The sequence below is a fragment of the Chiroxiphia lanceolata genome, chromosome 15, assembly GCF_009829145.1.
Source record: "Chiroxiphia lanceolata isolate bChiLan1 chromosome 15, bChiLan1.pri, whole genome shotgun sequence".
Taxonomy (NCBI): domain Eukaryota; kingdom Metazoa; phylum Chordata; class Aves; order Passeriformes; family Pipridae; genus Chiroxiphia; species Chiroxiphia lanceolata.
Genome location: NC_045651.1, coordinates 2,951,126 through 2,962,998, shown reverse-complemented (window position 1 = coordinate 2,962,998; position 11,873 = coordinate 2,951,126). Strand labels below are relative to the sequence as shown.

Here is an 11,873-nt window from a genome sequence, read left to right as displayed (position 1 = left end):
GATTTCCAGGCAGCAGTTTCGCGGGAGAGCTGGGAATTCGGGTGCTGCCTGATCATTATAGAGACGAAAGAAGTCCTGGGAGATGGCTGGGAAGGAGAGGACAGGAACGTTGGTCCCTCTTTGCATCAGGCATGGAAACTACAGCGACTCGGGGAAGCATCTGTGCTTTCGTTCTCCAGGCAACGCCTCCTCCCAAGCCATTCTATCCTCAGGGGCTCCAGGGATGGGGAAGAAACCTTTGTCAGGGGTTAAAGGCGTGGGGCCTCTCAGATTTCATCCGGCAGATTTTGGAAACTGAAATTGCTCAGGCTGGGGAAGTGCGGGCAGAGTTTTCTTTTAGGAACACTGTGCTCTGAAATACGGGGACACAGCAGGAACTGAGCAGAATATGTTGCTGTAGTGCTTTTCTAGCATTCAGTTGTAAATATCGGAGTAGAGAGAACTGGGTTTTTTGGCAATTTTAAGTTATCTTCTTAGGATAAAGATGTCATCATTAACCAGAGATGAGGAAGCCTGCAATACCACTATGTGTTCAAGGAGATAAGTGAATTCTCTGACACATTTATGCAAATTATATCCTTATTATGGTTATAGCTCCTCAGCCTGTCCTCAGTGTGCCTTCATCTGACAGTGTGCAAACTTCCTTTTTTTTTTTTTTAAATTCATTTTATTGTTGTGACCCAACAGAAAACACCAGTATTAGCTCTCCAGTGCTGCAAGGTAAGTGACCCTCTTTATTTCGCATTTCTCTAAAATCTGAAAGAATACAAACTTCAATGGAAGACCAGAGCTTCTTATATGCAAAGACACTCTCACAGCCAAGAGCTCCGTTAAGGATCACTGTTCTTCTTACTCCCTTCTACACCTGAAGCTGAAAGACACCATTTCCCTTCTTAAATGATAGGACCAAAAATTATGGGGTTACTGCAGTCAGGGTATGAAGCGTCTGTGGAAGCTCCTCTCGGCCTGTGCCTGTTCCCTGCTGTGCCGCGGTGCCAAAGATTAGGTTCAGTAGAAATAAATACACTTTCCTCTCTCGGAGGTGCCGAGAGCTAAACAAAGGGGCACAAAGCAAATGGATTCCAGGTGTCACAGTTATTTTTGCGTGGCACGAAAGAGGAGAGAAGCCACTTTCCCAGCTGTGGTTGATTTTACATCAAGCTTTTGTGTTGGTGATGATAATCGCAACTCGAGAGGTGGACATGGAAGGGAAGAGGAGAAGAAACAGCTGAGCTGCCCTTTGATGTAAGTTAGAGCCTCTCAGTCAAGGGGCTGTAAGAGGAAATCACAAAAAAATGACTGTATTCGTACAAGATCCTTTAGTATCTAAACTTCTGAGGAATCCTAAATCAACTCTTGTTACTTTCTCCTACTCATATAGTCACGAAGCTTTTATTTGAAAACAAATGAAGGTGTCGACGAACTTCTAGGACTGGACCTCGTAAGTATTATTTGAGAGCATCAGCCCTTTTAGCAAGCAAAAATAAGGGGAAAACATCTAGGAAGTTAAAGGAAAAGCGCTAAAACCCAGGAGGTTGTGATACTTTATAATAATACTTAAAAAGTGCAGTTCCTTTTATAGTAAAATCTGAATAAAAATTGCTCGAACCAAAAATAAGCAGTTCAAGCTGTATTCTGTTTTCTCCTCCATTTTTTTTTTTTTTAATTCTCTAAGAGGAGGGTTGGGCTGGGCTCGCGGGCACCTGGACGCATCCCCAGCACACTGTGTGTGCATTCGCCGCAGAAACAGCTGAGATGTCGTATGGGACAGCCATGAGTGCCTGACCCTCGTGGTTTTAACCGGTCTCCAGCACAGATCCTGCCTCAGAACCCCTCGGTGTCCCCTTCCACCTCTGTTTCCCACGATTGTTCCTCACAGGTCTGCTCTTGATCTCTCCCTCTTAGCGATTTTGGTTCTGCCTCTGACCATCTCATAATAAGCTTTGTATATTCCTAAATCCCCCATAAACCATCTCGTAATCTGTTTCTTCTCTCCTGTGAGACTCTTTCTGGTAATATATGAGAATCTTCAGAATTTTGTTTCTCCTTTATCGTGTACAAAGCTTCTTGTTGAACCTCCGGAGTTTGCACTTCAATAAATCCTTTATGGGCCCATTAATTAGTGTAATTAGATCCCTGATCTTTGCTATTGTCTCCGTTAGCTCCTCGTTAGCTTCTGTGTATCTAGGTGCTTAATTTATGAGCTCTTGTGTTTGTTTCCTTGCCTTTTGCATTAACTAGTTGTTGGCCTCAGACAGGTACAAGAGTGAAGGTTTTATGTCTAAGGTGGGACCTTTAAAATATTCCTAACCCTGTGTGGTAACATCAGAGGGGAAAGGACATTACCCCTTCAAAACATGAAAACATTTTGCAGCATTTCGATGCTTGTGTACACCTGGGGACATTTTTCAGGAACGTGTTATGTGGTGACACGCCTTATCATGGATGCAAGGATCAGCAGGCGGCAGGGGAGGAAACTCCTGTCTCAATTAAGGAGAAAAGCGCTTTTCACACAGAAAAGTGTTAAAGTGTCAAGTGTCCTTCCGGTGAGATGTGATATCCAATGAGAAAAAAACAACCTTAGGATGATGTGCCCTAGACCAGCATTATCTTCTAGTGTGACTCCCCTGTCAACTCTCTGGCACCAGCTCTCATCTTCAGCAGCTTCTCTGACCCGCCCCAGTTGCTAATTGTCCTGTGCCGGTTAACAAACGGAGAATGAAAACCTCACAATGATTGCCGAGGAAGTGAATCTTGCAGTGCCTACACAACGTAGAGCCAACCCAAAAGCTGTGTCTGAAGAGTTCGCCGTTGGCGAGCTGGGAATTGATACCCAGAGCAGCGACCCCGCTTCCAAGCGAGGAGAATATTTCCACCGCTCCTCTTGGCTTCACTTTGGCACGCAGAGCGCACGTTCAAGCAGCAAACCCCGAATCAGCGGCTCTGCCCCGAATGAGAGGAAATATTCCCCATTCCGACGCTGGGTGGGGGTGTTGGCCGCGGACCGGCGCGTCCCTCGGTCCGCCCCGGCTTTGCAGGCACAGGGAGACAAAAAAAACCGTGGGAGCTGCTCGGGAAGGAGTCGGAGTGCTCGGGAGCTTCCAGATTCCCTCACCCCATGATTGCTGGTAAACACCGCTCCGCTCCGGACGCTATTTAAAAATGCTGGGAGCCGCGGAGGACGGCGGGTGCCTTTTTCGGAGACTGATGGCGTGTGGGAGACGGAGCGGAGACAGCAAGAGGCAAGTGATCCTGTTTATTCTGTGCTTTTGCGTGTGTCAGAGCGGGGCTGAAACCCTCCGCTACTCTCTGCCGGAGGAAATGGAGAGGGACTCCTTTGTCGCCAATATTGCAAAGGACCTGGGGGTTCCTGTGAGCCAGCTCGCGGCTCGCAAGGCCCGCGTTGTGTCTGAGGGGAGCGAGCAGCTTTTCCGTCTCGATCAAAACACCGGAGTCCTGACGGCAAAGGAGTCGCTGGACCGAGAGGAGATCTGTCCGCAGAGAGATACCTGCACGCTCGTCTTTAAGATATTCTTTGAAAATCCGCTGCAGCTGATCCGAGGGGAGGTGGAGATTCGTGACGTAAACGACAACTCCCCCGTGTTCCCAGAGAAGGAGATGGTTTTAAAGATTCTAGAAACAGCATCTCCCGGGTCCCGTTTCCCCCTGGAAAGCGCCCAGGACAAGGACGTGGGCAGTAACGGCTTGCAGAACTACAGCCTCGGGTCCAATCCTCATTTCTCCCTCGCTATCGGAACAGGGAAAGACGGAGTAAAATATGTGGAGCTCGTCCTACAGCGCCAGCTCGACCGTGAAGAGCAGGGGGAGCTGAATTTACTTCTCACCGCCATCGACGGGGGCTCGCCACCCAGGTCGGGCACGGCTCTGGTCCGGATCGTGGTGCTGGATGCCAATGACAATATCCCGATCTTCGAAAGGGAGGTCTACGAGGTGCGCCTGGCTGAGAACAGCCCCTCGGAGCAACTGGTGGTCAGAGTTATGGCCACGGATCCCGACGAAGGGTCCAACGGGAAACTGCAGTACGCCTTCACCCAGACATCGGAGCGATCCCGGGAGCTGTTCCAGCTGAACCCGGCCACCGGGGAGATACGAATCGCGGGCAACCCGGATTTCGAGGAAGCGAAAACCCACAAGATGGTGGTAAAAGCCACTGACGGCGGGGGGCTGTCTGCGCATTGCAAAGTGCAGGTAGAAGTCCTGGACGTGAATGACAATGCCCCGGAGATAGCGCTGACCTCCCTCACCGCCTCCATTCCCGAGGACGCCCCGCCACGCACCGTGGTGGCTCTGTTCAGTGTGCGGGACCGGGATTCCGGGGACAACGGCAGGACAGAGTGTTCGATCGACGGGGACTTGCCATTCAGCCTCACCCCCACTTTTGATAATTATTACGAACTGAGAACAAACGCGGCGCTGGACAGGGAGAGCACGGCGCAGTATAACATCACCATCACAGCCACGGACTGGGGCAGGACGCGGCTGAGCTCTCGGGAGAGCATCTTCGTGCAGATATCGGATGTGAACGACAATCCCCCAGAGTTCACCCAGGAGATTTACACCATGTCTGTCACGGAGAACAACAGCCCCATGCTCCGGATCGGCAGCATGAACGCCACGGACGCCGACGCAGGAAAAAACGCCCGCATAAACTACTCGCTGGTGCGGCAGGAGGGCAAGGAGCAGCCCGAGGTGTCAGTCAACGCTGAAAACGGGGATGTTTATATCCTCCGCCCGCTGGACTATGAGAAGGTGCGTGCCTTTGAGGTGTCGGTGCTCGCCAGTGACAGCGGTTCGCCGCCGCTCAGCGCCCAGGCGCTGCTACGCGTCGTGGTGCAGGACCAGAACGATAACGCGCCCCTGGTGCTGCACCCGTCCCCCGACAGCAGCGCGGCGGGAGAGCTGGTGCCGCGCTGGGCGCCTTCGGGCTACCTGGTGGCCAAGGTGGTGGCGGTGGACGCGGACGCGGGGCAGAACGCGTGGCTGTCGTACGAGCTGGCCAAGGCGACGGAGCCGGGGCTGTTCCGCGTGGGGCTGCACAGCGGCGAGGTGCGCACGGCGCGGGCCGTGTCGGAGAGGGACGCGCCCCGGCAGAGACTCGTTGTGCTGGTGCGGGACCGCGGGCACCCGCAGCGCTCCGCCACCGCCACGCTCCCCGTCGCGCTGGTGGACGGCTTCTCCGAAGCGCATTTGCGGGTGAGCGAGGAGGCACCGGCCGCTGATCCCGACGAGCCGCTCACCCTCTACCTCATCGCCTCCCTGGCCTGCGTGTCGGTGCTGTTCCTCGCCACCGCGCTGGCCGCCGTGGTAGTGAAGGTGCGGCGGGCCAGGCGGAGCGAGACGGAGACCTTGCCCACGTTCCCGACGATAGCCACGGAGAGCAGTGCGGGCTCCCTGCCCCGCAGCTACCTGTACGATGTCTGCTTCGCCGCCGGGACCGTCAACAGCGAGTTTCGGTTCCTCAGACCCCTCTTCCCCTGCTTCCCCGCCGGGCTGCCTCCCGGCCCGGGCGAACAGCGGAGCTCAGTGTGCTCGCAAGATGTGGCCAACCTCGGGGAGGAAGGCGACTGGGCTGCACAGGTGAGGGACCTGCCCGCGGGGGGAGGATAGGGGGATGTGTCACATCCTGCCAGCAAGGAAGTTGCTGAGCTGCTAGTGAAGGGGTCCCTGTGGTGGAAAGAGAAGTTAAAGGGGGGGTCTCAGAGCCGCTGGCGGTGCCTCCCAGGAGGATCCAGCAGGGTTCAGCTGCTTCCCATATGCTGACTAACCTCGCCTCTCTGCATCATAGAAGCATAGGATAGTTTGGCTTGGAATGGACCTTTAAAGGCCATCGAGTCCAAACTCCCCTGCAAGGAGCAGGGACATCTTCAGCTAAATCAGATTACTCAGAGCCCCATCCAGCCTGACCTTGAATATTTCCAGGGATGAGGCATCTCTCACCTCTCCGGGTAACTGCACCCATATCTATGCTGAGTATTCGCGTTAAAGCAAGTCTTCAGTGTCACTGCAAAGGGGAGCAGCTGGACAATGAGAAGGTGAGAAGTAGAGGTAGAAATGTGTCTCCATTTTGGATCCTGTCCAAGCACTGTGGGGAGCCCATGGGGAGCAGGAATGTACCGCTTCCAGGGACATGTCCTCTCGGAGGCGGCATCAGTGATCCTGTGCAGTGTCAGATGAGGCTGAGGGCACAACCGTGCAAAGGGGTGTCACTTCACTGACAGTGTCCCCTGCACTGCTGTTAGGAGCTGGTGCTCGGCGCTGCCGAGTGCCATTCACCAGGGTGATGGTGGCAGTGCTGAACTCAAGCTGCTCGAGGCTGCGGAGGTGAGTACCTCTACCATTCAATTCCCTTGTATTTTTGTGACTTGCATGAACAGTATCGGCGAGGAAAATGTGGTTATCGGGACTTTACAATGCACCCTCGCAGTCTTTTCCTGACCCAGCCTGGTGCTCCCAGGCAGTACCAACACTCTGTGAACTCAGAGTGAGTCACATCTGAGCTCCAGTTAACTCCGTGTGTTCAAAGAATGTGAGGGACACAAGAGATGATCATTGGAACTTCTCACCTTCTCACTGAGTCCAAGTCACCTCTAATACCGTCTTAAGTCACCCCTTAACATTTTAGTGTTTCATAACCACTTGGACTCACTTTACTGCAGGTTTTCAGAGCTGCAGTAGCTTCAGGGCAGACAACAACCCTTCTTGATACATCAACATTGAACCACATTTACTGTTTGTGAGAAAGGGGTTTTTATTTGGGGCTCTTACCATCTTGAATTACTCCTTGAGAATCATAAAAGTTTTGCAGTATTGCCTTTGAGTTGTCCACAGTGGAGGTTTCTGACTTTAGATGTTGCCTGTTCAGGTCGGAGACCCACCAGCCTCCTCTTTGGCTCTGGGTAGAGAAGTGTCACACAGGTAGTGGTGTAAGACATGCCCTCCAAGCTTCTCGATGATACCTGCTTCCCTTCAATGCCCGAAAGACAACCAGTCTCTCTGTTTTTTGCAGGGCAGAGCCCCCCTCTCTGAAGACACAGGACCCGGAGCTGCAGAAGCAGCTTGCACTGCAAACGGGGGGCTGGGGTTAAATGTCACTTCTGATCAAAACCCCTGGCTCAGCCATCAGTAAATGAAGAGAGACAAGTACGTCTGTCCTCCCAGGGAAAAGACAACAAAGACACCAAACACCTCCCTGAAAGGTACCAGGGAGATGAAGGCTTCTCTGTGAGAGAGCAGAAACGCTCTCCTCTTGACCAGTATTTTATTTACATAGGTATTTTGTAATTGTGATGTCAACGGAGGAGGACTGTGTTGCATGCTAATTACACAATAATGTATGATTGTGAAAGTGCTACTGCTTCTACATGTTAAGGGAAATACTGAAAACTGCAGCAGATCTTCAACTTTTTCCTATGCCACCTTTTCTATGGGATTTTTTTGTGGGTTTTGTTTGTTTTTATGGAGAGAGCTCTGTAATAATGTCTTATTTTTTTCCCCTCTGTTCAATACTAGACCAAACAAATATTAAGCAAAACTGAGTGGTGCTTGCAAAGGAAATTCTTAATAACAGGCAGAAGCTGTTTACATTAGAAACCACTGGCATTGGCACACTTGGAAGGAGTTTACAGGCTCTCCTTACTGTAAAGAGTGGGCTTTGAGCAATGTGCTTTTTGTTTTGTTTTGTTGGGGAGGGTGTTGCTTGTTTGTTTGTTTTAATAAGGTAAAACTGAAATTAATATTTAAGGGTTTTTTAGTGTAAACTAGTAGACAATTAAAAGTACTGCTTGTGGTTTTAAAGTAAAACACTCTGAACTGTTTACAACTAACTTAGGGCACTGTAGAACATAGGCCTTCAAGAAGCTTTCTGTTTTCTTTTTCTTCGTTAATAGGTATTGATCTATAAAGTAATGTGACATTTCCTGTCGCTAACACATTTTTAAGAGTTAGATGCCTGCTGACAGAAAACAATAAAACCTATTTGAAACTCCCCCGGGTGAGTGTGCTGTCTCAAGATCTCTTGTCACAGTCATCGCTGAGGAAATAGCCACCTAAGGAGCAGGATTTCAGGAATAAATCCGTGCATTTGGAGTGGATTTTATACAGGGGAAATCAGAACCACCTGGAAATAGACCGTTCTCAGAAGCCGGAGCAAGGGGGAGGGGGATTTTCTGAGCCAAGTTGAGGTCCGAGAGATGTTGCTCTCAGACTGAGGGGGAACTGGATGAACAATCTCGGTCCATTCTGAGAATTTCTATGGGGAGCACCATGACGATTTCTGACGTGGTTAATGAACCAGCTCACTTGGTTTGTTGGACACCTGTAACAATATACAGCTTTTTTTAGCTAAACAGCCTGAAAGTAATTTATTCAAATCGTTAGAATGAGGCACGTTAGGGGGGGAAAAAGAGGGGAAAAGAAACCCCTACAAACCCCGGATTTAAATAAATCTCTTTTTCAAATAAAAGACAAACAGAGGTGTTGCTTATTCAAGCGATGGTCATATTTGAACGGGATTGAATGGACAGTTAAATCTGTATTGCTTGACCTCGGAAGAGAGAAATCGAGCCGTTAATCTCTACTTTCCAGGCTTTGTGCTGGGAAATCTTCGCGTCCTTCCTCAAATCGGCCGCCTGGTGCCGCTGCTGACCGCGGAGGCTCCGCGCATCTCCCAGTTTCCATCGCCGCCGCCCCCGGGATTCGGGCGGGCGGGGCTGCACCATCTCGGACTGCTCCGTCCGGGGGTCTGCAGGCTGTATCGGCAGATCCATCCAGCTCTCAGGAGGGGAGATCGGGTCGCAGGAAGGGAATGAAGCTGAGGAAGAGCGAGGAGCCGCTCCCGGGGCGAGCGGTGGCTCTGTTCCTTCTCCTCTGTGTCTCGGGGATGAGAGCAGAAATCGCTCGGTACTCTGTGCCCGAAGAGGTGGAGAGAGGCTCCTTTGTGGTGAATATCGCTAAGGATTTGGGACTGACCGCTGAGGAATTATCGGCTCGTCAGGCGCGACTCGTTCCTGATGGAGAAAAGCAGTATTTACAGCTGAACCAGCGCACCGGGGATTTGGTGGTGAGAGAGCAGATGGACCGGGAGGAGCTGTGCGGACAGAGTGAGCCTTGCCTGGTGCGTTTCGAGGTGCTGCTGGAGAACCCACTGCAGTCCTTCCGAGCTGAGGTAAGACTCACCGACATTAATGATCATGCTCCTGTGTTCTTAAATAAAGAGATAGTTTTAAAGATCCCGGAATCTGCAATGCCGGAGACTCGATTTTTGTTGGAAAGCGCTCAGGATCCAGATGTGGGGAACAATAGTCTTCAGCATTACAGTATCAGCTCCAACGAGTATTTCCATGTGTACACCCGGCGGCGAAATGACGGCAGGAGGTACGCCGAGCTGGTGTTGGATCGAGCCCTGGATCGGGAGCAGGAGGCAGAAGTTGCTTTCAGCATCACAGCTGTGGATGGTGGGACTCCACCGCGCTCTGGTTCAGCCTTAATCCGCGTGGTAGTCCTGGATATAAATGACAACATCCCAGTATTTACTAGGAGTCTGTATAAAGTCCCCATTAGGGAAAATAGCTCCCAGGATACCTTAGTGGTGGTGGTGTCTGCTAGCGATTTAGACTCAGGAACGAACGGGGAAATAGCCTATTCAATTGTTCAAAATTCAAAGGAAAATTTCGAGACGTTTAAAATAAATCCAGGGACAGGCCAGATTCGACTCAAAAAGCCTTTGGATTACGAAGAAACAAAGACCTATGAGATAGACGTTCAGGCAACAGATGGAGGGGGCCTGTCCGCGCACTGCAAGGTGGAGGTGCAGGTGGAGGACGTGAACGACAACGCCCCCGAGGTGATCATCACCTCCCTCACCAGCACCCTCTCGGAAGCCGCCCCGCCGAACACCGTGGTCGCTCTCTTCAACGTGCGGGACCGGGACTCGGGGGACAACGGCAGGACAACCTGCGAGCTGGCAGGTGAGCAACCTTTTGGCATCTCACTGCTGGGAGCCGACGCGTACGCGCTGGTGACATCGGAGGCGCTGGACCGGGAAGAAGTGGCAGAGTATAACGTGACGGTGCGAGCCCGTGACCAAGGCTCCCCCGCGCTTTCGACGTGCAAGACACTGCTCGTGCGACTCTTGGATGTGAACGACAACGCGCCCACCTTCATCCAGGACATTTACACCATGGTGATGAGTGAAAACGAGCCGGCGGGGACGAGCCTGGGCCGCCTGAGAGCCACAGACGCTGACGCAGGAGAAAACGCACATGTGAGATATGCAATAGAGGCACCTCCACTGGGCACCCCCGCCGCGGCATCGTTCGTGTCCGTGGATGCGGAGAGTGGAACCGTGAGGACATTGCGCCCACTGGACTATGAGAAGGTGCGTGCCTTCGAGCTGGTAGTGCGCGCCACTGACGGCGGTTCCCCGCCGCTCAGCGCCCAGGCGGTGCTGCGAATCGTGGTGCAGGACCAGAACGATAACGCGCCCGTGGTGCTCCACCCGTCCCCCGACAGCAGCGCGGCGGGAGAGCTGGTACCGCGCTGGGCACCCTCGGGCTACCTGGTGGCCAAGGTGGTGGCGGTGGACGCGGACGCGGGGCAGAACGCGTGGCTGTCGTACGAGCTGGCCAAGGCGACGGAGCCGGGGCTGTTCCGCGTGGGGCTGCACAGCGGCGAGGTGCGCACGGCGAGAGCTGTGACGGAGAGGGACGCGCCCCGGCAGAGACTCGTTGTGCTGGTGCGGGACCGCGGGCACCCACCGCGCTCTGCCACCACCACGCTCGCTGTCGCACTGGTGCACGACTTCTCCGACGCCTCCATGCAGCTCGACCACGATCCTGCGAGCAGGCAGCAGCTGCAGGTAGCTGAGGAGGACCTGCTCACCACCTACCTCATTGCCTCCCTGGGCTGCGTCTCGTCACTCTTCCTCCTGTCCGTCGTCGCCTTGGCGACAACCAAGCTGTGCAAGGCTCGCCTCCGGGCACACCTTTCACCTCCCTCTGCCAATTGCTACGCGGACGGAGATTTCGCCAGCGACGGCGTGGACGTGGGCGGGATGGGCACTCTGTCACCGGCTTACCGCTACGAGGTGTGCCTGACCACCGGCTCGGGGAGGAGCGAATTTCAGTTCTTGAGGCCCGTCCTGCTCAGCCCGCAAAGCAGCGCTGAGACGGGGCCAGACAAGGACGAAGATCCGCTCTGCAGCTCGCAGCCCGCCGGCGAGAGGGAAGCCTGTGCGGGCAGTACAGCCGCTTCTCCCTTTCAGCCGCCGGACTGGCCGGTCGGCGGGCGCGTCCATGCCTGAGCCGTACTGGGAGGAACCTCCCTTCCCCGTCCTCAGCCTGACACTCCCCAGTAGCTGTAGTGCCGTCCTCTGCTGTTCCAGGCGTGCTGGACCTGCGGAGGGGTCGTGCCAGGTTCTCCGTCCGGGGAAGGTGGCACAGTCCCTCCGGACAAAGTCTCTACCCCACGCTGCCCTGAGAAACGCCTTGTGCCGCTTTTACCGCTGCGTTCCTCGGAGGTCACAGACTCCCCTATCGTTAGACGACCGCGCCCTCCGGACCGCTGGATGCGGACAGCGAGGAGCAGGGACAGACGCGGAGCAGCTGCCGGCTCTGCTTGTGCGCTGGGACTCCCAGAAGGGCTCCCACTGCTGCTCCGGGGCATTTTTATCCCCGCTTCCATGGGCGCGCGTCCTGCCCCGGGCTCAGCCGCGGGCGAGCGGCGGCACCGCGCGTGTGCGCGCGTGTCCGTGGGCCGGGCCGAGCGGCAGCGCGGGCAGCGGGCGGCGGCGGGCGCAGTCCCAGCGCGCACCGCTGGGTGGTGGTCTCGGCTAAGGCGCCGCCGAGCCCGACCCA

The 11,873-nt window shown here is 54.0% G+C and overlaps 2 protein-coding genes across 2 annotated transcripts; both read left to right on the top strand.

Annotated features, from left to right (window-relative positions):
- The first annotated feature begins 2,957 nt into the window (after positions 1 to 2,957).
- Positions 2,958 to 8,001, top strand: LOC116794529 (protocadherin beta-16-like). The gene is made up of 2 exons (XM_032703260.1): positions 2,958 to 5,598; positions 7,028 to 8,001. The coding sequence occupies exons 1-2, from the start codon at positions 3,163 to 3,165 to the stop codon at positions 7,145 to 7,147; spliced, it is 2,556 nt and encodes an 851-aa protein (XP_032559151.1). The 5' UTR covers positions 2,958 to 3,162; the 3' UTR covers positions 7,148 to 8,001.
- An 823-nt stretch (positions 8,002 to 8,824) lies between these two features.
- LOC116794265 (protocadherin beta-16-like) lies at positions 8,825 to 11,872 on the top strand. Its single transcript, XM_032702811.1, has one exon. The coding sequence runs from the start codon at positions 8,825 to 8,827 to the stop codon at positions 11,318 to 11,320; it is 2,496 nt and encodes an 831-aa protein (XP_032558702.1). The 3' UTR covers positions 11,321 to 11,872.
- The last annotated feature ends 1 nt before the right edge of the window (position 11,873 follows it).

Coding starts and splice junctions, on each gene's coding strand:
- LOC116794529 (XM_032703260.1), top strand. CDS start 3,163: ATGCTGGGAGCCGCGGAGGACGGCGGGTGCCTTTTTCGGAGACTGATG. Junction 5,599..7,027: donor AAGGCGACTGGGCTGCACAG/GTGAGGGACCTG, acceptor TGTTTTTTGCAG/GGCAGAGCCCCCCTCTCTGA.
- LOC116794265 (XM_032702811.1), top strand. CDS start 8,825: ATGAAGCTGAGGAAGAGCGAGGAGCCGCTCCCGGGGCGAGCGGTGGCT.